The 25,557-nt window shown below is 40.6% G+C and overlaps 1 protein-coding gene across 5 annotated transcripts in view; it reads left to right on the top strand.

The window, feature by feature from the left end:
• Window positions 1-25,557, top strand: part of ANO4 (anoctamin 4) — a 491,252-nt gene that overhangs the window by 392,508 nt on the left and 73,187 nt on the right. For all 5 annotated transcript variants that reach the window (XM_010599655.3, XM_023538812.2, XM_023538815.2 and 2 more), the window contains 5 exons: window positions 3,597-3,703; window positions 8,977-9,032; window positions 14,265-14,386; window positions 17,907-18,041; window positions 19,422-19,518. In XM_010599655.3, coding sequence (XP_010597957.2) covers window positions 3,597-3,703; window positions 8,977-9,032; window positions 14,265-14,386; window positions 17,907-18,041; window positions 19,422-19,518 — 517 coding nt within the window. The remainder of the gene's footprint in view (window positions 1-3,596; window positions 3,704-8,976; window positions 9,033-14,264; window positions 14,387-17,906; window positions 18,042-19,421; window positions 19,519-25,557) is intronic.

Raw genomic sequence — 25,557 nt, 5'->3', positions numbered from 1 at the left:
ACGTTAAGGACTTGTCCTGTGCCAAGCCTTGTACTAATGCTGGAAATACAGAGATGAGCCTGACCAGTCACTGCCTTCAACAAGCTCAAATAGAGAAGTCAAACGTGGGCAGACAATTTCGATATATCATAATATGTAACCTGAGAGCTTATTAAATGGCAAACACTGGGCTCAGCACTGCACCATCATCTCATTTAAGTCTACAAAAACCCTATGAGAGTGATTGCAGCATAATTTCCATTTCACAGATGAGAAAACTGAGACCCAGGAAGGTGAATGAACAGCCCCAACACCATAGTAAATGGCAAAACCAAGGTTTAGATTGAGATCTCTATGACTTCAAAGTCTTAAGGGAAGGCAGAGGTGATGTCAGAGCATACTGCAGGGGTGAGGTGAGGGTAGGGGGTCAAGGAAGATCTTTGGAGGGAAATGTGGCCTGAGCTCAAAGCTCAAAGGATGAATGGAAGCCAGGAGGGCCCTCCAGGCGAGCAAGTCTTGGGCCAACCTCTAAGTCTCAGGAAGTTTCTGACATAGGGAGGAAGCTGAATGTAGTGGCTAAGAGGGCAACCTCTGGAGCCAGATGGAGCTCAAATCCTGGCTCTGCTCCTTATTAGTGGAGTGACTCTGGGCATGTCCCTTAATCTCCCTGATTATTTGTCTATTAAAAAGAAAAGTAAGAATTGGGTGAGTTAACATATCCAGAGTGCTTTGAACAGTGCCTAGCATACTGCTTTTACGTTTGCTCTCACTATAGAATCTTCAGGTACAAGCTGAATGTAAGGAAGAGGAAAGCAAAATATCGAAGTTCATCTGTGGTGTTTATTATAGAAAAATATTACATGAGCTTGCAAAATCTAATGTGGTGCTATAAAAAGAGAAGGAAGCAGAAAACCATTAAATGTAGGAGGGCAATGGGCTTTTAGCCCTGAATTGTCTTGTCAAACATGGTTGTGCTTATCAGATTTCATACATCATCTGAAATTGTGAGCCAAAAATGGACTTTTTTATTTGTTGTCTATTTCTTTATGACATCTTTATTTGGTATTAAAATGCAATGGTGTGTCTCAAATAAGGAAATAAAAGGAACACATTCAATATAACTCTTGGTTTTCCCCTCTTCCTCTTTGATGCCATAAAATAATTCCAGAAAACCCTATATAAAGTATAAGGCAAATGTTACAGCTTCCTCATTTACCCACCTAGTATTTGTCTCTCATCTACCACGTAAAATTACTTTTTCTAAGGACAATATCCTGTAACAAAATCCAAGAGAAAAATACTTCTCCAAGGAATCACTTATCATGATTTACATTGTGTCCTTAAATTATCCAGTCTTTCTCTTCACTGTTGTCCCACACTCACATTCCCAACCCTGTTGCCAAACCAAACCCATGGCAGGACCACTCTTCTTCCGGTCCAGTTTTCTCTTTTCCTGCCATCATTTAAACAGTTCTTGAAATTTCCATCTTCTTCAATAAAATAAATAAATAAATAAACATTTAATACCAATTTCCCCAGCATAAACTCCCCATGACTCTCACATACTCCTATTCAAAACCTGTCCTCTGTGCCATCCGCTCACTTACTAGATCATTGTTGTTAGTTGTTGTTGTTAGGTGCCGTCAAGTCGGTTCCAACTCATAGCAACCCTACACACAACAAAATGAAACACTGCCCCATCCTGCGCCATCTTTACAATCGTTGTTATGCTTGAGCTCATTGTTGCAGCCACTGTGTCAATCCACCTCATTGAGGGTCTTCCTCTTTTCTGCTGACCCTGTACTTTGCCAAGCATGATGTCCTCCAGGGACTGATCCCTTCTGACAACATGTCCAAAGTATGTAAGACACAGTCTGGCCATTCTTGCTTTCTGGTGAGGTCCATGTATATAGTTGCCATTTATGTTGGTGAAAGAAGGTATTTGCAATGAAGAAGCCGTTGGTCTTACAAAATTCTATCATTCAATCTCCAGCATTGTTTCTATCACCAAGGCCATATTTTCCAACTACCGATCCTTCTTCTTTGTTTCTAACTTTTGCATTCCAATCACCAGTAACTATCAATGCATCCTGATTGCACATTTGATCAATTTCAGGCTGCAGCAGCACTAACTACCACTAAGGCCAAAGATGAAGGAATAGAAGATTTTTATTCAGCTGCTGCAGTCACTAGATCATGGGGCTACAGAAATTATGATTCAACCTCTTGTCCCCAAGGAGCTCGCAGTCTTGTGTGGGAGAATGGCATGCAAAAGTAGATCAGGTCTGCTCTTCTTTGTCGCATGATCATGTTCATTTTCCTCTATGTTCTACCTTCCCTGCCCACTAGACTGTAAGCTTCTCAAGAACACGGGTCTTACCAGTTTTGTTTACCACTGCTTAATCAATACCTTACATAGTACCCTCAATAAACATTGTTGTAAAAATGCATTAATGTACTTGGAACATAAGAGACAGCCCAAGGGAGAAAGTACTGAACTCTGTTGGGGCAAGAGGGCAGTTAGAGGGATGGGGAGACTTGCTGGGGGAGGGGACTTCTGAACTGGGTTTGAGGATGATGGCCACCAACATTTATATGCCTGACATAGTGTCCAACTCATAGGAGTGCCCAACAAATTTTTGATAAGTTAGTATACTTTATAGTTTATGAAAGAATTACACTATAATATCTCTAATATGACACCATTTATTACATTTCTGGGAATGGATGAAATGGGCACTTCTGGCTAGATTATGCGGCGTTATCCTCTAACAAGCACCAGATTCTCTGTCAATCGCAGAGTCTCTCAGCAGATAGCAACAGCCCTGGAAAACCCAGTATCGGGCTGTATGTGTGCGGCCCTGTGACAAACTTTGGAGACGGGTGGGCCACTGGCTGAGAAAGTAATCTTAAGTGTGCTTTAGAGGAGAGATCCCATCCAAGAAAGAACATGGGAAAGGAAGGAATAGAGGTAATTTCCAGAGGCTTTCCTCTTATCGCACCCCTAAACCAGACTAGAGCTCATTACCTAAGCCTTTAGTGGTATAGCAGTTGAGCGCTATGGCTGCTAACTAAAAGGTCGGCAGTTCAGATCTGCCAGGTGCTCCTTGGAAACTCTATGGGGCAGTTCTGCTCTGTCCTATAGGGTCACTGTGAGTCGGAATTGACTTGACGGCAGCAGGTTTGGATTTTTTTATATCTACCCAAGCCAGTTCCCGATCCTAAAGCTCCTGAAACAACAGGTTGTTATGACATGAGAAGGGGGGGCGTAGAAGACAAAAGGAGATAAAAACAAAATGAACTTTTGGTTGATTTTATTTAATGGCCTAACTGAGAAAGAAGGAGACCTAGTCTTTCACTAGTTTAAGGTTTTTTAATTTTATTTAGTTCCAGGTCCTTCTTGACAAAATGAACTTAATGCTCAGGATGCTGGGAGCCAAAACTACCCAGACTCGTGAGCCTATGGCCTCTGTTGCAATCTCTGGACTCTCTCATGCTGCTCCCTATGACTGATTGAAAAGACACCTCCCTTTAAATAACACCAAATTGCAGCAGAGATCGTTAGATCCATCACCTCTGATTAATCCTCTGCTTGTGTTTTCAATATGTGTGTGCAGCTTCATCATACACAACAAAGACACTTTCTTCAACAATGCCACAAGAAGTAGAATTGTGCACCATATTTTACAAAGAATAAAGTATGAAGAAGGAAAAAACAAAATTGGTAAGTAGTATATTAGTGTATTATACATATGTATATATGTGTGTGTGTGTATACGCACACACACAATATACAAGCTGCATTTGGTATTTGGGAATTACAGGTCTTTTCCCTTGGCTTTATCGAGTTTTTATCAATTCTAGAAATACTTGTCATTTATAAAACCTGTAATTATTGCCTCAATGGATAATTCATAAGTGTAAAATCTGAACACCATCCTCAAATATCTTCTTTAAATAGCATGCCATCTCATTTATCTAAGATTACAGAGAAATTCTCCTAAATCAATAAATACTGATGGAATGTCCATTGTGTGCCAGGCACTGAGCTAGATGTTAGGGAGGTAAGTATCATTCTGTCCTGGAACTTATGTTCAAAAAGTTGAAAGCAGAGAATAAACAAGCAAATATAATAAGTAACCTGAAGAAAATAAAGGGGTGATGTTACGAAGATAGGCTAATAAAGGGTGGGAATGAAGTTAAGCTAATTGAGATTGGGTGGTCAGGGAGAGCTTCACTGAGAAGGTGAAATTTGAACTGAGACCTGAGTGACAAGAAGGAGCCAGTGTGGGAAGATTGAAGATAGGGCGTTTCAAGCGAAGAGAGCTTCAAGTACAGAGATGAGCCATTACACTTAAGAAATTCTCCAAATAAGTATCATTCCCCCCATTAAACAGCCTCTACATTTATTTTATGTTTCAGCCATGTTTATGAGAACCTTCCATATTATATTACCAAATTTCCTGCCTTACTAAACAGATTATTATGTATCAGGGGGATTTGATAGCTTTGTCCTTATCTCTGTCCCAGCAAGATTTGAATCAATAGCTTGAATAATAACCCATATTAGTCAGGATCCAATCAGGAGATAAAAACTATACATAATTTGAACAGAGAGAGTTTAATATAAATTATTAACTATGACAGGATTAGTGTAGTGAGAGATTGGGTAGAAAAGGGCAGAGAGAACTCTGAAGAGTAAAGGGATAGCAGAAATTGGGAGCAGCAGCCACCCCTACGAAGACCTCCACTCCCAGGCCTGAAATTCATACCTCGTTGGATGGGGTGCGGCTGTGTTCACTAGGTGGTACAGTAGTATGCCGAGGTGCTTTGCCTACTGAACTCCTGGAAGTAAGCCCTCTGGAGTGCTGGGAGAGCCATCCACAGGGTGGTGCTTTGCCTCAGAATTCACTACAAAACTGCCTGAGGGAGTTCCAGGGAAGCCATTTATAGGGAGGTGCTGCACTGGCAGAACTATGAATGGCAGAACTATGCTTTGAAGCTGACTTGGGGAGGTGCTCTGTGTTGCTGGTTACCATGTACTGCAGCCGCTGGGCACTGTGGAAGCCTTGTACTGCAGAAGCCTGCCAAGAGGGACACACTGGTCCCAGGAAGAGAAACCTCTTCCTCCTCCAGTATTTCTCTAATCCCTTCTACTAGCAAAGCTTGGCATTGTACCAGCAGGCCAAGGAGAAATATTTACAGGGTCTAGCTCCATTATTGCACAGCAGGCAAAGAAGGTGCATTTGGAGCTGAAGGGCAGCAGATTGATAACTGGCACATAGCCTAAACGGACTGCTTATCAAGTGTCCAGGTAGGTTACAGACTAGAGGAATATATTAAGTTTATTAGCTATTGAAGTCAGGAGCCTAAAAGATCTTAGTGGTCCAGAACTCTCAGCCAAATCCAACAAGATGGAATTTAATAGTTTGTAAATGTAAAGTCCTACACTAAAATCCAGCAAAACAACTACTCTGGTACAGTGTGGGAGAAATGTTGTTCAACAGCATCATGAGAGGAAGAGCCTTGAGAGTTTAGTTGAATGCAAGCTCAGTATGAGTCACTAGTATAATGAAGCTGCCAAAAAAACTATTTTGATTCTAAGCTGCATAAATTAAAATATAATAGGGAGAAGTAGATAGCTACCTAGTCTACATCTGAATACATGTGGAATATTATGTTCATACTTTGGACATATTATCAGGAGGGATCAGTCCCTGGAGAGGGATATCATGCTTGGTAGAGTAGAGGGTCAGCAAAAGAGAGGAAGACTCTCAACAAGATAGATTGACACAGTGGTGGCAACAATGGGCTCAAGCATAACAATGATTGTGAAGATGGTACAGGACCTCTTTAAAGTGTTAAAAAGCAAAGGTGTCACTTAGAGGACTAAGGTGTGCCTGACTCAAGTCATGGTATTTTCAATCACCTCCCATGCATGCGAAAGCTGAATGACGAATAAGGAAGACTGAAGAAGAATCTATGCCTTTGAGTTACGGTATTGGTGAAGAATATTGAATATACCCTGGACTGCAAGAAGAATGAGCAAGTCTGTCTTGGAGGAATGCTCCTTGGAAGCAAGGATGATGAGACTTCGTCTTACATACTTTGAACATGTTATCAGGAGGGACCAGTTCTTGGAGAAGCACATCATGCTTGCTAAGGTAGATGGTCAGGGAAAAAGAGGAAGACTGTCGATGAGATGGATTGACACAGTGGCTTCAACAATGAGCTCAAGCACAACAACAATTATGAGGAGGGTGTAGGACCAGGCAGTGTTTTGTTCTATTGTATATAGAGTCACTATGAGTCAGAACCAACTCAATGACACCTAACAACAACAACAACATGGTCAAAACAACTTTGAAAAAGAACAGAGTCGAAGAGCTAACATACCTAATTTCAAGAATTATTTTAATCCTAACATAATCACAACAGTGTGGTATTAGTGTAAATATAGATGAATAGATCAACAGAGAATCTAGCAGTAAACCCACAAATATATGGACAATTGATTTTGACAAAGTCACAAAGGCAATTCAGTGGACAAAGGTGCGGAACAATTCCAAGTTGGTATGCAAAAAGAAATAAAGCTGAATCCATATACAGAAATTAACTCAAAAATGGATCATATATTGAAATTTTAAACTAAAACTATAAAACTTCCAGAAGAAAATCTTTGCAACATGAAATTAGGCAAAGATTTCTTAAATGCAATTCCAAAAGCACAAATCATAAAAGGAAAAAAAAAAAGATCAATCAGACTTCATCAAAATTAAAACTTCTGCTCTTTGAAAGATATTAAGATAATGGACAAGAGAAGCCACATACTGGGAGAAAATATTTTCAAAGCATATGTTTAATAAAGGACTTATATCTAGAATATAAAAGGCAATCAAAAGTCAATAACAAATAATTTTCACAGGCATGAGATCCGAACAGAAATTTCACCAGCGAAGATACATAGATGGCAAATAAACACCTGAGAAATGTTCATTATTAGTCATTAGAGAAGTGCAAGTTAAAGCCACAATGAGGTACAACTATGCACCTATTAGGATGGCTAAAATTGAAAATACTAACCATACCAAGTGTTGGTGAGGATATGGAGGAGCTGAAACTCTCATACACTACTGATGGGAATGTGAAATTATACTACTACTTCAGGAAACAGTTGGGCAGTTTCTAAAAAAATTGAACATACATCTACCCTATAACCCAGCCACCCATTCCACTTCTAGGTATTTACCCAAAAGAAATGAAAGCATAGTCCATACAAAGACTCAAACAAAATGTTCTCACCAAAAAAAAAAAAAAACCCACTGCCGTGGAGCCGATTCCAAATCATAGTGACCCTATAGGACAGAGTAGAGCTGCCTCATCGGCTTTCCAAGACTGTAAATGTTTATGGAAGTAGACGGCCACATCTTTCTCTGAGGAGCCGCTGGTGGTTTCAAACCACAGACCTTTTCAGGTAGCAGTCAAGTGCTTTAACCACTGTACCACCAGGGCTCCCTACATAAGTGTTCATAGCAGCTTTATTTGTAAGAGCCAAAAATGAAACAATCCAAATGTCTATCATTAGGGGAATAAATAAACAAATTGTTGTATATCCATATGATGGAATACTACTCAGAATAAAAAGGAATGAGCTACTAATACATACCACAACATGAACGGCTCAAAATAATTACACTGAATGAAAGATAAAACAAAGCACATACTACTATATGATTCTATTTATATAAAACTCTAGAAAATGCAGACAAGTTGATAATGACAGAAATCAGATCAGTGTTTGCCTTGGAGTTGATGTGAAAAAGAGTAGCAGAGATTACAAAGAGCACTATCCAATTTGGGGGGTGATGGATATATTTACTATCTCAGTTGTACTGATGGTCTCATGGGTATATACATATGTCAAAGCTTTTCAAATTGTACATTTTAAATGTGTGAGGCTTATTATATGTCAGTTATACCACAATAAAAGAATCCCTGAGTGGTGCGAACAAGTAAAGCACTTAGCTGCTAACTGCAAGGTTGGTGGTTTGAGTCCATCCAGAGGCACTTGGAAGAAAGGCCTGGCAATATCCTCCTGAAAAAAATCAGCCATTGAAAACCCTATGGCATACAGTTTACTGTCACACACATGGGGTTGCCATGAGTTAGAGTTGACTCAATGGCAACTGGTTTGGTTTTGATTTGACTTCAGTAATGCTGTTTAAAGAAAGATCAGCATATCCAACCCTATCCCCACTTTAGGGATGAGAAAATTGAGGCCTGAAAACAAGAGGGCTTGTTCAAAGTCACATCACTAGTCCAAAGCAGAGGTGTTAGTTATGTCTATATTGAAGCTTATAAACAAAAAATAGACAAGCTCATGGCAGAAAATCTTTGATATGTGATAAATTGATCCACTTCTCTCAGTACAGCTTCTTCTCTATGCCAAGCACTGTATTAAGTGTGCTTCATAGTTTTGATTGTGTTTGAAAACCTGATTTCCCAGATCTTGATCCCAACCTCCCAACAGATTTTTGTTGTTAGGTGCTGTCAAGTCGGTTCTGACTCATAGCGACCCTGTGTACCACTGAATGAAACATTGCCTGCCCTGTGCCATGCTCGCAATCACTGTTATGCTTGAGCCCATTGTTGCAGCCACTGTGTCAGTCCGTCTCATTGAGGGTCTTCCTGTTTTCCACTGACCCTCTACCTTACCAAGCATGATGTCCTTCTCCAGGGACTGATACCCCCGACAACATGCCCAAAGTATGTAAGACACAGTCTCGCCATCCTTGCTTCTAAGGAGCATTCTGGTTGTACTTCTTCCCAACAGATAGCAACGTTTTTTTCTAAACCCCTAATGGCCCCAAATGGGTTCAAATCACTTTTGGAAGCCTGGAATATTTTTTTCCAAAAAGTACCACCCTGACATTGGTTTTGAACCTAGTGAGGATTGAAACTTGTACTAATTCTAATTGGACTTCTTTGTTCTTTTAGGTCTGAATCGTTTGCTTACCAACGGCTCCTATGAAGCTGCGTTTCCCCTGCACGAGGTATTATTCCGTTTTATCACCTTCTCTTTCTTTTATCTTCTTATTGCTGAAATCGGCTTCTGGGGATAAAGTCACTGTATGTGTTATGACGTTTGTTCATAATGAACTTAAGTTGTTCAGTAGGTATTAATAAGGGCCATCTTGCATTGGGAAGTCTCTCTCCCAGCATAGATTTTTTTCTATCTCTTTTTATGTAATTGAAAAGAATACTTGAATCAAGAATCACTCAGCAAAAATTCAGAGGAGTAGCTTAGGGACTCTAAGTCATAAAATTAAAGAGGCATTGAAAATTTGCATGAAGCAACAGACCCAGGGGAAAAATGTTCCTGAAATGTATACTATCTGCAACAAAGAAATGTATAGCTCTTGAAAGAGTGGGAGGAAGCCATCTTGCAAACTCTCTGGTGACCGAAGGATGGTAAATAGAAATTAACAGTATTACAGTTGTCATTGTTTGTTTAAGATATATAAATTTTGATATTTTCTTTGTTTTCTGCATAGTCTTAGTCATATGTAAGTGCTCTTTGAAATGTAACTGTGGTTATTACCTCTAGCTGGAGATTGCGTCTTGGGTCGTTTAACCCAGGATTTCCCTACACATTTGTTTTCAGGAACATAATCCTCATTATTATAGGGATCACTGTGAACCTCATGACATTGAGCCTCTACTCTGGACAGGTCACCCTATGGCACCTAGAATCCAAAGATAAATGCTATGACTCCTGCCATCTGGTACCTCACACACTAACCTGTTGCCATCAAGTCAATTCCGACTAATAGAGACCCTATAGGACAGAGTAGAACTGCCCCACACGGTTTCCAAAGAGTAGCTGATAGATCTGAACTACCAACCTTTTGATTGGCAGCTATAGCTCTTAACCACTACGCCACCAGGGCACCTCCCCTTACTTACTAACCCAGTGTCGTCGAGTCTTACTCCAGTAAAACCCTTAGCAAGGGTCAAATTACTGTTAGATTGGTCTTCAGTACAGTCTTCTCTTAGGAAAAAAACTCTGTTTGCCAATAGACATTTGAGGATAGTTCCAACTATAAGAGGCAAGTCCTTCCAAAACATACTTTTTGTTTGGATTACAGTGTTTCTCCTCTTGATTTTAAAACAGACACAGGATGTAAAAGGTGAGACAGAATAAAGAAATTTTACTTATTAAGATAACTAGATATGGCCCCTGGATACCCTTTTAGCTCAGTAATGAAGTCACTTCTGAGGTTTACCCTTCAGACAAAGATTAGATAGGCCCATAAAACAAAAGGAGACTAAAGGAGCACAGCAGCCCAGGGGCAAGGACTAGAAGGCAGAAGGGGACAGGAAAGCTGGTAATAGGGAACCCAAGATCGAGAAGGGAGAGTGTTGACATGTCGTGGGGTTGTTAACCAATGTCATAAAACAAATATGTGTACTAACTGCTTAATGAGAAGCTAGTTTGTTGTGTAAGCCTTCATCTAAAGTATAATAAAAAAAAATATGTGTAAAAAAGAAAACTAGAAGCTGTGGCCTGAGACCCTATTCACAGACTGCCATGTAACAGCTTTAGAGAGCTCCTTTTCATACAACCGAAGCAAATATTTTGAAATCAAGGTTTTCTAGAGCCATACTCAAGGAGTCCTGATGGTGCAATGGTTAAGCACTTAGCTGCTAACCGAAAGGTCAAACGGTCGACAGTTCAAACCCACCAGCCACTACACAGGAAAAAAGACCTGGCGATCTGCTCCCCTAAAGATTTCAGCTTAGGAAACCGTATAAGGGCAGTTCTGCTCTGCCCTATTGGGTCTCAATGAGTCAGAATCGACTTGACAGCACACAACAACAGCAGCCACACTTGGGTGTTCCTGAACTGCAAAGGCAGATTCCCCACAGGAATATCATGTTGGCGTTGCCCAGAAAAGGGTTTCGATGAGAACCGCGTCCTCCCCGCTCCCCAGCCCTTCCTGTGTAAGGTGAGGACAGGCCATTGGTAACTGTGCAGAATTGGCCTAAGGAGTGGATGTGAAGATGTCTGAGGAAACAGAGCTACAAAATGCTACCCAGCAACTCAAATCTTTACTGAGATGTGAAATCCATACAACTTCTGTATGGCTCGCATATCTCAGTAAAGCCCTGTATTCTGCGAGAAGAGAAATTCCAAATGAGGAATAGCAGCAGAGAGCAATGGTGATTCAGTGGTAGAATTCTTGCCTTCCATGTAAGAGACCCAGTAGCCAACACGCCTAATGCACAGCCACCAGCAATCTGTCAGCGGAGGCTTGCTGGTTGCTATGATGCTGCACAGGTTTCAGAGGACCTTCCAGGCTAAGACAGACTAGGAAGAAAGGCTTGGCAATCTACTTCCAAAAATCACCTAGTGAAAAACCCTGTGGATCACAATCACGATCATGGGGATGGCACAGGCAGTGTTTTGTTTTGTTGTGCATGGGGTTGCCATGAGTTGGGGACCAACTCTGTGGTAGCTAACAACAACAGCAATACCAAACCAAAACCAAACCCAGTGCTGTCGAGTCGATTCCGACTCATAGTGACCCTATAGGACAGAATAGAACTGCCCCATAGAGTTTACAAGGAGGGCCTGGAGGATTTGAACTGCCGACCCTTTGGTTAACAGCCATAGCACTTAAGCACTGTACCACCAGTTTTTCCACAACAACAGTAGCAGCAGCAATAATAACACAATTGCTCTTTTGACTTTTTACTCTCAGTTTAACTTGATTATACTATTTAACCTCATAGCAACTTTTGAGGTAGGAAGGGCAAATACAGTACCCTTGTTTCATGTTAAAAAATTAAGCAGAGGTTTAGGGAAAGTTGGGGCCCTGATGGTGCAGTGGTTAAGTGCTCAGGCTGCTAACTGGAAGGTCAGCAGTTCAGATCCACCAACCCCTCCTTGGAAACAACGTGAGGCAGTTCTACTCTGTCCTATAGGGTCACTAAGAGTAGGAATTGACTTGACGGCAACGGGTTTGGGTTTGGTTTGGCTTTAGAGAAAGGTTAACCTACCTCTCTAGTCACATCCTGAGTTGGTGGTTGAGCTGAGACTAGACCCCAGGTTTCTCGATTCCCAGCCATGTGTACTTCCCATTAAGAAGGAACTTCTCAGGTTAATGTGAATACTTTATGTGCCTCCAGAAAATCCCTTTCCTGTTTGTGAAACTAGCCTTGCCACTAACTGACCTCAGACAAGCCCCCACCTCTCTGGTCCGTGGTCTCCTCATTTGGTCAGTGAGGAGGTTGAATTAAATTTTCGAACTACATTAAATCCCCAGTTTACAAATACCAGACTTGAGGACAACTGGTACTCGCCCTTTAATGTTATGTAGATTTGCCCTCACTTTGAACAGATCGAACCAACCCCTACTGGCAACAAATTCTTCATCACAATCACCTTCACTTGCTGCATTGGAAAGTCTTCCAGTTTTTTCTTCACTTATAATCAGGCTGAATAAGAACTGCATGCATCCATTCCAACTTACCTACAAATTCTTAAAGACATAGGAACGGTTCCCATTTGTAACCCCAGGGACTGACTGTATTCAGAGATGACTTCCAGCTTTTACATTCTAGGATTTTCTTTTCCTTTTTTTTTTTTTTTTCTTTGTGCTTTAGGTGAAAGTTTACAGCTCAGGTTAATTTCTCATACAAAAATTTACACCCATTGTTTTGTGACATTAGTTGCAATCCCCACAATGTGACAGCACACTCCCCCGTTCCACCCTGGGTTCCCTGTGTCCCTTCTACCAGTTATTGTCCCTTCCTGCCTTCTCGTCTTCCCTTGGGATAGGAGCTGCCCATTTGGTCTCGAGTATCTGATTGAATTAAGAAGTACATTCTTCACGTGTATTATTTTTTGTTTTATAATCCTGCCTATTCTTTGTCTGAAGAGTGGGCTTTCGGAATGGTTTCAGTTCTGGGTTAACAGTGCATCTGGGGGCCATAGTTTCAGAGGTTCCTCCAGTCCCTGTCAGACCATTAAGTCTAGTCTTTTTATGTAAATTTGAGTTTCTGTTCTATATTTTTCTCCAGGACTCTCTGTTGTGTTCCCTGTCAGGGTGTTCATTGGTGGTAGCCAGGCACCATCTAATTCTTCGGGTCTCAGGCTGATGGAGTCTCTGGTTCCTGTGGTACTTTAGTCCTTTGGGTTAATATTTTCCTTGTGTCTTTGATTTTCTTCATTTTCCTTTGCTTCGAGTGGAGTGGGACCAATAGATGCATCTTAGATGGCCACTCACAGGCTTGTAATACTCTAGTCACCACTCACCAAAGTGGGATGTAGAACATTTTCTTAATAAACTTGTTATGCCAATTGACCTAGATGCCCCCCAAAACTATGGTCCCCAGGCCCCAGCCCCAGCTACTCTGTTCCGCAAAGTGTTTGGATGTATCCAGGAAACTTCTTAGCTTTTGCTTTGGTTCAGCTGTGCTGACTTCACCTGTATTGTGTGTTGTCCTTCCCTTCACCGAAGATGATTCCTGACTACTGTCTAGTTAGTGCTTACCCCCTCCCTCCCACCCTCTTAACCATCAAAGAATGCTTTTTTTCTGTGTTTAAACCATTTCTTGAGTTCTTATAATAGTGGTCTCATACAAAATTTGTCCTTTTGTGACTAATTTCATTCAGCATAATGTCCTCCAGATTTGTCCATGTTGTGAGATGTTTAGGAGAGTCATCATTGTTCTTTATCATTGCATAGTTTTCCATTGTATGTATGTACCATAATTTGTTTATCCATTAGGACTTTCTTTTAGATAAGGCAATGTGACAAGGGTACAGCTATGGCTCTGTAACGACTACCCTATCCCAAGAGAAGTAAGGGAAAGAATTGATAATTCTTGAGCACAAGCTCTGGGCTGGATACTTATCTATTCAAACCACAGAATAAACCTGATGGGACAGATATTATGAGTCTCATAATGGACTAGTAAACCAAGGCTGAGAGAGGTTAGGGGGCTTGTCCAATGGCTCATAGCTAAAAAGTAGTGGAACTGGATTTGAACTCAGTTCATACCTGCTTGATTCTAGCAACATGCACTTTTTACTACATAGAATCATCAACAAGAGAAGGTCCGGAACAACTAATCAACTGCTTCCACTTTAATAGTAAGGATCCATTTTATTCTCATACCACTCTTATTTCTACTTCTGCCATGAGTCTAGTATTACTGTCAGCTTTTCTATGGCTTTTGTGGGTATTACTTCACCAGCAGTGGTTTTTTTATTCCAGGGAAGCTACAGAAGTAAAAACTCTATTAGAACCCATGGAGCAGAAAACCACCGACATCTGCTATATGAGTGCTGGGCCTCCTGGGGTGTGTGGTATAAATACCAGCCTTTGGATCTTGTAAGGTGAGTTTTTAACTAGCTGCAAATATACAGCTTGTACAGAATGATTAAGGCACACTGTCAGCTGGAACAAGCCAGCATTAAAGAAAAAAGGGTCTGAGGTGCACAGCTCTTGTTCAAATCTGGCTTCTTCCCAAGAGGGCAACTCATCAGAGAATAGTAGGCTCCTTGGTAGACCAGTTCTCCCTCTGATGAGGATGGCATTTCTTCCAAAAGAGCTTTAGGAAGGGACTCAGGGAGAGGTATATGAGACCAGTCAGGCCTCGCCCAGGACTAGAACAGGAACAGGTCACCCATGTGACTGTTGTTGATAAATTGTCCTGTAGAGAAGCAATACACACAGCTTAGATATATTAGCAATAAAATATTCATTACTGATATGCAAGTAGGAAATATGAAGTGCTGTAATTTCAATAAATTTTAGGGTTGTTTTCATTTTCATTTTAAATAAATCATTTTAAAAGGTTATTCATTTAAAATGAGAATTTTAAATGGAAAAATGTTTTAATCTGCAGGTCAAAAAAGCATATCAACTTTTAACCTATGCTAATTGTGCAGTGAAAATGTTATGTCTTTAAACCTTCCATATCTGCCCAACCTTCTGCTATAACAAAATTGTTCTCTGACATCTCATTATTTATTCAGAGACTGGTTATTAAGATTGGGTAATAGCTATCCACACTTCATGGATTCCTTATTAAAGAGAAAGTCATGTCTCATTTCCTAGACCAGCTGGATTTGTTTCACTTTTACTGGAGCCCTAAAAAAAAATGAGCCCAGAGGAAAAAATAATAAGACAAATCATTTTACATTTCATCTCCCTGGGGAGTCATTCTTCCTGCTAGAGCCCTTGTTACCTTGATACCAAGGGTTTACTCATGATGATCCAAGGACAATGATGAATTGGTCCTCTTCTTCGTGTTGGTAACAAATGAGCCATATGATCTGGGTGAGTGGAAAATATTTTCTGAGATGAGATAATTTTCCTTGGAGCAGTCTCAATGAATGGTAAAAGAGTAGCCCAAAAAAGAGAGAAAAAAAAAAAAAAAACCCTAGCAAATTCTCAATTCTCTTCCCAGCCTCAGTGCCATATTATAAGATTACATTGATTAAAAATTACAGAAAATTGCTACAGGCAAAACATCTCCCATCGATGACAGTGTTTTGATTAAGATTTTGCTGTTAGTCAATGAGTATTAATTAAGTGCCCATTGTGTTTCTTGTACTGTGCTAAGTACTATTGGCAAAGACAAATAGAAGCCATGGTTTCTGGCTTTGAAAAAGTCATAGTTTCTTTCAGGAAAACAAGCCTTCCATACTTGAGACAACTAGAAAGCAGTACAAGACCATCCCCAATGAAGAAAAATGTGTGACAGAGGCCAAAAGTTTCACAATAATTCACAAAAATTGAAAGGATGAGCGTGGCCAGCGTATCTGTGGAAGGTTTTGTAGAGCTGAGCCCTGTAAGAATGGTAGAATTTGGTTGGCCAACAGGAAGAGGGTTGAAAAAAACAACAAAGCCTTGACTGGAATAAAGTTATGGAGCATTTAGGAAATCTCATTGCTTAACTAGTTCTTGTTCTATTGATTGTATTTCCTACATATATCTCAAATTAGGCTACATTTTACCATTTCCTCTGCCACTACCATTGCCTTCATCTGTAGCCTGGGCTACAGCAGTAATCCCCTGTTTGATTTCTCTTTTCCCATGCTAGCCCCTTCCAATCTATTCTCTACCCTGCACATAGAATGATCTTTTCAGAATGTGAATCAGGTCATGTCCTTCACTGATTAAAACCCTCTAATCGTTTTCCATTTCTCTCAGGACAAAGAATAATACATTTAGCATGGCCTACAAGACCATGCATTTAATGCATTCACCTGCTAACCAAAAAGGTTGGTGGTTTGAGTCCGCCAAGAGGAATCTCAGAAGAAAAGTCTGGCGATCTGCTTCTGAAAATCAACCACTGAAAACCCTGTGAAGCACAGTTCTACCCTGACACACATGGGGTCGCCATGAAATCGAATCAACTCAACAGCAACTGGTTTGGTTTGGCTACAAGGCCCATTAAGGCCCAGCCTCCACCCACTTCTCCAGCCTACCTCCTGTTTTCCGTGTTCCAGCCACACTGTCCTTATTTTACCTGGTCCCTCCAACCACAAGGTCTTTGTACATACTGTTCCTTCTGCCAGAAACGCTGTCTCCTGTCCCCATCTCCGCCTAGTTAAATCCTGCTCATCAGCACAACGGTCACCTCCTCAGTGAAATCTTCCCTGACTAGAGTGATCAGATGACCTCGTTATATATACTTGTAGAATTATATTCCTCTTCTTTGTAGCTCTTTCCTCGACTTTATAATTATAACTCATGTTTAATTGATTAATACATGCCTCCTTTATCAGCCACAGAGCTTCACAAGAACAGGAACCAAGCTTATTTTGCTCACCATTGTATTCCCAGCACTTAGCACAGTACTTGGCACATAGCAGGTATATTTTATTTATTGAATGCATAAATGAATGTATTTGTATATTAATGTATGTTGGAAAAAGTCTTCTGGGAGCAGATTTCATAGGGGCACAGTGGAAGATGGGGTAAATAAATAATTCCATGCTTTTAGGAGTCACTGGCCACTCTAGGAGGAAGACAATAGACAGTATTTGGAAACAGATGGTCAGCAACATTTGTATAGAATGATAATGAAAAAAAAATTAAAAAATTCTTAGACTAAAAATAATTAACTTCTAAGTTACAAAATGTAGCTGTTGAAAGGCATAGAAAGCATAACTTGGATAGTATTCTATCACAAATTAATCAAATTAGCAATGAAGTTTAAGAAATAAAAGAAAGCCAAGGAGCTCCCTAACACTTACAAACTTCAAAGACCAGTGGGCACTAGGCAGGCAATCTTGTCACAGGTGGGAGACACCAGAAAAATATTTATAGAGGCAGATGGTCATGCCTGTGAGAAGACATCACATAAGGTGAAAAGTTGCTTTCAGCCATTGATTCGTATTGGATCTCAGTGGTCTCTGGAGTTCTTTCGTTTCTAATATCCTGTTATTCTACGATCGTAAACATCTTGTAAAGCTCCAAAATTTTGAAAGGGAATTTTAAAGCTTTCCATGATAACTTTGTTTGCTATTTTGAAAAACATATAATAATAATGCACACATCCAAACATAAGCACACACTTGGAAAAGACAAAGATGAGATTATGTGTTGGCACCAACTCCTCAAATTCCCCATGGTTTCTTATCTACAATGGTGTCCTGAACAGTACAGGTTTATCCTGAATAAACTTGTATATAGTCATGCTCTTTCAGGAAACAGCTTCTATTTCTGATGTAGAGTGAGGAAAGGAAATTTAAGCCCCAAGTCTAGATTTGGTCAAATATTCATTCCCTTGGCTGGCTTTGTTTACAGATAAGGCTACTTCAAAGCAAAAGACTGAGCAAAGTGTTATAATGCTTAACTTTATACATTTCACTGTAACTTGCAAGATTGTTGTGTCTTAAACAGGCGGTACTTTGGAGAGAAGATTGGGTTGTATTTTGCCTGGTTGGGCTGGTACACCGGTATGCTCTTCCCAGCGGCCTTCATTGGACTATTTGTCTTTTTGTATGGAGTCACCACTCTAGATCACTGCCAAGTCAGGTACGGGGAGCTCTTTAGTGAACCTGCCTTTGCTTTGTATTTACAGATGGCTGTTTGTGGTTTGTGGATTTCAGAGACTGTGGGCGCACTTAACCTTTTATTCTAAGTTCCGTTCCAATCTCTCATGGAAAAATTCAAAAGGTTCTATACTTAGCTTCTCTCCATCCATTGCTGTGGACGCTGTGGTCTTCAGCTACCAAGGAAGTTGGTGGTTCAGTGGTGGAATTCTCACCTTCCATGCAAGAGACCTGGGTCTGATTCCCAGCCAATGCAATTCATATGTAGCCACCACCTGTCTGTCAGTGGAGGTTTATGTACTGCTGTGATACAGAACAGGTTTCGGCAGAGCTTCCAGACTAAGACGGACTAGGAAGAAACGCCTGGCGCTCTCCTTCTGAAAATCAGCCAGTGAAAACCCTATGGATCACAACAGCTCGATCCACAGCTGATCATGGGGATAGCACTGGACCAGGCAGGCAGCATTTCATTCTGATGTGCGTGGGATCACCACGAATTGGAGGCCAACTCATTGGCAGCTAACAACAAGAACCCATTATACAGCCATAAAACAAATCACCTTCATTCACTGGCTAAAAGTGGCTCTCTTTCTGACTCTTTCACCATTTTTCCTTCTACCAGCACTGCAAAATAGTGGGTTAACAATCCTTTTTTATAAATTGTGTTTTTTACAAGGACCCTTTAAACCTTGGCCAGAAAGACATCACACCAACTTCTGGTGTCTTGAAAATGGTTCAGTTGTTATCTTGTTTCTCTCACCAAAATATAGTTTAAAGTATTCATGGAGATTTTATTGCAATAAAATAATGACTGTGCCTCTTAAAAGTGCTTGCAGAAATAAAAGAGAGTGATTGAGCACACCACCTACAAAAATAATTTATCTTCTAGTGAAATTGTTAATGAGATGTAATTTCCTCCCAGAAATAAAATCCCTAGTTATTTTGATTTGTTCCTCCATTGTTCTCTTTAACTTATCATACACACAGAAATGAAGGCAGCGCTTTTAGGTATCTCATTGTTCACATAATTCGATATGAAATTACTTCAAACTTGTGAAATGTTGTGAGTGACTTTTTTATAATTTGCGGTATAACAACCAATGTTTTGGTTCATGTATTTTCCTGAGTTTAACTTACTCATATGTAAAGCCAAGGAACGGCCTGATAAATAAGTAGGTTTATCAAATTACAAAAATGTGCAGGCGCTTGTTTACATTAATAACAGATAAGGCTATGAAGCTTCTGAGAGCAGAAATTTAATCTACTGGATCTTATTTACCAGTTGAAAACTCTGGTTAAGTTAGAGAGGAAAAAATATTCTTTTGCCATCAAATAGCAGTCCCTTCTCTGTTCTCTTTTCCAGTAAAGAAGTCTGCCAAGCTACAGATATCATCATGTGTCCTGTGTGTGATAAATACTGTCCATTCATGAGGCTGTCAGACAGCTGCGTTTATGCCAAGGTAATTTCAATTATGAAGCATTTTAGGTGGCTTGAATTTAACATACTCCTTGAAAGTGGTTCACACAGTTAACATGCTCAGCTGCTAACCAAAAGATCGGAGGTTCTATTCCACCCAGAGGCACCTTGGAAGAGAGCCCTGGTGATCTACTTCAAAAATACCAGGCGTGGAAAACCCCGTGGAGCACAGTTGTACTCTGAAACACATGGGGTCACTATGAATTGGAGAGGACTTGACAGCAGCTGGTTTTTTCCCAGAGGGATGGTGTCTTAGACTGGGTTCTCTAGAGCAGTAAAACCAGTGAAGCATGTATGTAAATATATAGAGATTGACTTCAAGGAAATGGCTAACACAATTTTGGAGGATGGCAAGTCCCAAATTTGTGAGTCAGGCAGTGTGCTGAAGACCTCTGCTGGCTCATGTATTTGCAGGTGCTGATGAACCCAAAATCTGCAGGTCAGACAGCAGGCTGAAGACTTCTGCAGGCTTATATCCTAAGAATCGGAGGTCAGGCAACGAGAAGAGTACAGAATCAAGAGAGAGCAAGCTTTGCCAGAATATCATTTGTACTGAAGGCAAACCATGCCCCCCAAAGAAACACCCCCTTTAACTGATTGGCTGCTCACATCAGATCATAAAATGGGAGATGATTACATAGTGACTACTAAGTCACTGAGAATCATAGCCTGGCCAAGTTGACACATAACATTCCATCACAGATGGTAGGTGACAGTATTCTCTCTGTCATTCTAAGTCTTTGATTCTCAAATTTATGTTATAGGATAGATATACCTCCATCATTTAGTATTCTAATTCAATTTTTTTTTCACTATGTATTTAAAACATATTGACTCCAGTTGTCGTTATAAGTGGCTACAGCATAAAAAAAAAAAAAAAAAAAGACTATAGCACAGTACAAAAAGCACAGTTGTTAGAGTCAGAAAAGGTTAGGTTCAGATCTTGGCTCTGCTCTTTACCACTTGTCTGTTGAGAGCCTCAGTTTCCTCATCTGTAAAGTAGAGAATATAATGCCCATGTCACATGATTGTCATAAGAAATGAGATATGAGGTATACTAAGCATAAAAACCAAAACCAAACCCATTCCACATCAAGTAGGTTCTGACACATAGCGACCCTGTAGGACAGAGTAGAACTGCCCCATAGGGTTTCCAAGGAGCTGCTGGTGGATTCGAACTGCTGACCTTTTGGTTAGCAGCCAAGCTCTTAACCACTGCGCCACCAGGGCTCCATAATGCTTGGCAAATGGTAAGATCTCAGTAAATGACAGCTGCCACCATTTTCCTCCTCTTCATCACTATTGTCAAAAAGACCTAAATTCAAGCTTTAGCTCGGCCACTTGCATTCTTGACCTTGGATGGGCATAGCTGTCTCATCTCTAAAATGTAGGCAGTGATACCTGTCCTCTCTGCCCAGTGGCATGTCATGAAGTCCAAAGAAGAGAGTAGATGGGAAAGTGCTTTGAAAGAAACAGATAAATGGCACCAGTATTTCTATCATATGTTATTGCATGCCACTTTCTCATGTTATAGGACTTTATTAAAACTGTAGACATTTTCATCAAATTCCTAAAATTTTTTTATTTAGAGACCCTGTCACTTATGCAAAACAGTAGTGGAGTTTGGGTTGGTTACCCAGTTTATAAAGGCTTTTCCAAGACCCACTGTCTATAAGCTGGCCCAGATTCCAGAACAAAAAGGAGTTGGCAGATTTTATTGCATCTCCACGATCACAGCAGCTTGGACTTATCTAATTACTCTGTTGGCATTGCAGAGTTTTGTGTGTTTTACATAAGAGAACATTTTGATAGGCAGCCCGTGAGCCTACCCACCCATCCTGTATGTAGCACTGCGGGTGGCCAGTCTGTGTGGGAGGAACCTGAACCACTACAGTCAGCTGTGATTTTAGAAAGATCTGGGCTCTTAGTATCTACTGCACACACACAAAAAAACAAAAAACCCAGTGCCGTTGACCAAAAACGTACAAAATGCTCTCCCTACATTTGGCAAACATAGAGATAGACCTGAGAGGTTTAGAACATACTTAACAGAGTGAACTTGGAAAATATGGACTTGCTAAGAATTGAAAGAGTTTTGTCAGTAATATTTTGTTTTAAGGTCACGAGTGAGTCTGAATGACTCAGCTACAAAAATCCTGTGTTTTGAGAATCTCAGAAGCCTAGTTTTTTGTTTTTGTTGTGTGTGTGTGTTTTGTTTTGTTGCTTTTGTTTTTGACTTTTTTTTTAAACATGGAAAAATTTCCCTTGAGTGAGATTATCTTTTTCGAGATTCATGACAATTACTTAAAAGGATCATCATGAATAGTTTAGCTTTTTACTGGCAGTTTTCCTACCTAATGTAATATTATGGATTGAATTGTGTCCCCCAAAAATGTGCGTCAAGTTGGCTAGGCCATGAATCCCATTATTATGTGATTGTCCACCATTTTGTCATCTTATATGATTTTCCTATGTGTTGTAAATCCTACCTCTATGATGTTAATGAGTTGGGGTTAGCCACAGTTATGTTAATGAGGCAGGACTCAATCTACAATATCAGATTGTATTTTAAGTCAATCTCTTGTGAGATATAAAAGAGAGAAGCAAGCAGAGAGCATGGGGATCTCATACCGCCAAGAATCAAGAGCCAGGAGAATAGCTCATCCTTTAAACCCAAGGTCCCTGCACTGAGAAGCTCCTAGTCTAGTGGAAGACATAATAAGGACCTTTCTCCAGAGCCAACAGAGAAAGAAAGCATTCCCCTGGAGTTGACACCCTGAATTTGGACTTCTAGCCTACTAAACTGTGAGAGAATAGACTTCTTTTTGTCGAAGCCATCCACTTGTGGTATTTCTGTTATGGCAGCACTAGATGACTAAGACACATAAGTTCTAGAACAACAATAATTATAATAATATCTAGGCTATAGCTGTAATAGGAGTCCCTGGGTAGTGCAAACAGTTAAAGTGCTCACCTGCTAACTGAAAGATTGGAGGTTTAAGTCCATCCAGAGGTTCCTCGAAAGAGAGGCCTGGCTATCTACTTCCAAAAGAACAGCCATCGAAAACCCTATGAAGCATAGTTCTACTATGAGACACATGGAGTCGCCATGTGTCAGACTCAATTCGACAGCAACAGATGCTGGAGATGGTAATAGATAGCTCTAATAATAGCTAGGCAACCTCTATTTATTATTTCTCTTACAACAACTTCAAGGTAGGTGTTACCATTCCTATTTTGCAGGTGAGGAAACTGAGACTCAGAGAGGTAAAAATAGCTCATCCATTGTCTCATAGCAGTAAGTAGCTGAGCCCAGGTTTATCTGACTGCCTGTAAACACGTCCTTACCACTGGGCCATACTGAATTATAAGATGTTCATATTTTAGATTTAAGAATTGGTCTTGCCTGAAAGTTTAGTGAAATGAAAGTTAAAAATCCTCAGAGTGACAGAAATGATATTGTACAGGGTTTCCCTTTAGAACCATTTATTAGAAATATCAGGCTGATTTCATGAGACTGTGGTTACAAACGCATATTCAATCAAATCAGAGCCCGCATCCAGTCCAAGCAGCAGCTGTTTTGCTGATCAGAGTTGCGTTGTCCACGGCCCTTGCGTTTGCGAGGGTCAGAAACCCAACACCAACTGGCTTAAGCAGAAAGCGATGTATTGACTGTTTTGCTGGAAAAGATACTGGGGTAGCTCACGCTGTCTGAGCACTAGGGCCTCACAGCCTAGAATTGGTCCTCCAGGCCCCCAGGTATATCTCTCTGCCCACTTGCCTACATGATCTTTCTGCAGACAGGTTCTGTTCATATAGTGGGGAAGGGGGCTGCAGACTGCTGACAGCTTCAGACTTACATCTTCCTTCCTTCATATCCATAAGTATATTTTTATGCTTATTTTAAATTCTTGGTCTGCTGTTACAAAACGTCTGTTTCAGAAGATGTATGCTGCATAGGATGAAATTATTTTGGAGATAATTGTTTTCTGCAGATGGTACATTATTTTGGTCTGTGGGTGCCTGTTCCTGGCAGGTATCAGCCACTTTGGGAAGGGCCAGAGGCCAGGCCCTAATCCGTCAGTCCTGGTTAGTTTAAGAAGAGGGAAGACGTTGTACCTCTGGCACCACTGCATGCTGCTGCTCCACCAGAGGACTTACCTGGTCAGAGCTTCGTTGTTAAAACTTCTTAGAACAAAGCAGTTTTGGGAGGAGGCATTCTCCCTTGGTGGTAATGTACCAGCCCAGAGAGTTTAAGGAGGACAGGACTGCGGAGAATGCCTGAGAGCAACTGGCCAGTCAGCACCTACTTACTTCAGCTTGTCAGCCAAGCAGAGCTTTGAGCTTTCCTGATATTACCCTAAGAACAGTGCCACGGTTTGACTGCCGTAGCTGATTTCCGAAGGGATGGGGCGCTGTAACTGTCCAGAAACAATTTGAGAGGCTAGGGTAGAATATAAGCTATTCTCTAACCTGTGCCTGAGAACTGCCAACTAACTCTCCTAACACGTCACCACCATTGTGTGTGTGAACACACACACACCAATTCAAGGAAACCACAAGCCTCGCCTGGGGTTTCTTAGGGTGTTTGTTTATTTGTTTGTTTCTGTGTTTTGTCAGTTCCAGAATCTACTATCTTGTTTCTCTAGGGTTGATTCTGGCAGAGAGAGGGGTCAGTCTGTGTTAGTTCACCATCTTAGTAGGAACCAGAATCCCCTGTTGATTCAATCTGCCTGACTCACATTTTCCCAAATTGGTAACTGCACAAAAAAAATGGCTCTCTCCAAATGTTTGCATATCAGTCCCAGGGAAGGACTCTGATTGGTCCTATTTGAGTCATATGCTTCTAGTGACCAGCAGGAAAGAGCTCTGTTACCTGGAGAAGGAGAATGGAGGGCAGCCAAAGGAATGACAGCCACAGTCCATTCCAGAATCTACACTGATGGTGTAGGCTGCAACTTCCACTGACTCCCAGTAAATACCCTGATAGAGAGCACAGATCAACCAGGTAACACTTGGAACTTTCAGGTTTGATGTCAAGTGCCCAGGTCCCAATATACAGCTTAATACTTCTGACATATGAAATAAGTAGGCCTCAGAATTTGCTTCCCTTTAGGTGTTTGATATGCTGCTCATTTCTCCTATGTTCAAAGAAAGAGAAGGCATAAACTTTTGGAAGAATCTGCAATACTTTACACTCTGATTTGACAGGAAAAGACCTGTTTATACTGGGCATTCTCTAAGGGACAACAAAGTATACTTTTTAGAGCACTGTAAAATACCAAAAAATAGGTTATGCTTTATGAAGGCATCAGTCATCATTGCAATTTAGCATGGACGTTGTTGTGATTTGTACTGGAGGCGGAAATGAGCTTGGCAGTTTTGCAGCAAGAATAGATATTTTTGCTTTATGCTGTGGTGTGTGCAATAAAAAAAAATATTCTAGCAATAAAGTATTTGCTAGCTCTCTTTGTGTTATGTGTATTAGGTAAATAGAGTGATTACCTGAGGCTCTAATAAAAGTGAAAGTGTGTTTTGTTAATGGCTCTGCTCTTTCTCCTTTATAATGCTGAAATCCAGAGGGCAGCCCAGAAAATGTTTGCTTAAAACTGCATAAACAAAATGACCATGTTGTCAGAGTGAATAAATAAGGCATTAAATCAGTGCTTGGAAAGTCAGACACCTTTAAAGCAGCAACAATACTATCTTCCTGATTTTAAACATAAATATATCCATATACTTATTGTCATGGATTGAGTTGTGTCCCCAAAAACTATGTGTATCAATTTGGCTAGGCAGTGATTCCCAGTATTGTGTGATTGTCCACCATTTTGTCATCTGATGTCATTTTCCTATGTGTTGTAAATCCTATCACTTTGATGTTAATGAGATGGATTAGCAGCAGTTATGTTGATGAGATCTACAAGATTAGATTGTGTCTTAAGCCAATCTCTTCTGAGATAGAGTATTTGCCAGCAGAGAGGCATGGGGACCTCAAACCACCAAGAAAAGTAGTGCTGGG

The sequence above is a fragment of the Loxodonta africana genome, chromosome 4 (genome assembly GCF_030014295.1).
Source record: "Loxodonta africana isolate mLoxAfr1 chromosome 4, mLoxAfr1.hap2, whole genome shotgun sequence".
NCBI lineage: Eukaryota > Metazoa > Chordata > Mammalia > Proboscidea > Elephantidae > Loxodonta > Loxodonta africana.
This window is presented reverse-complemented; position numbering and strand designations above follow the sequence as displayed.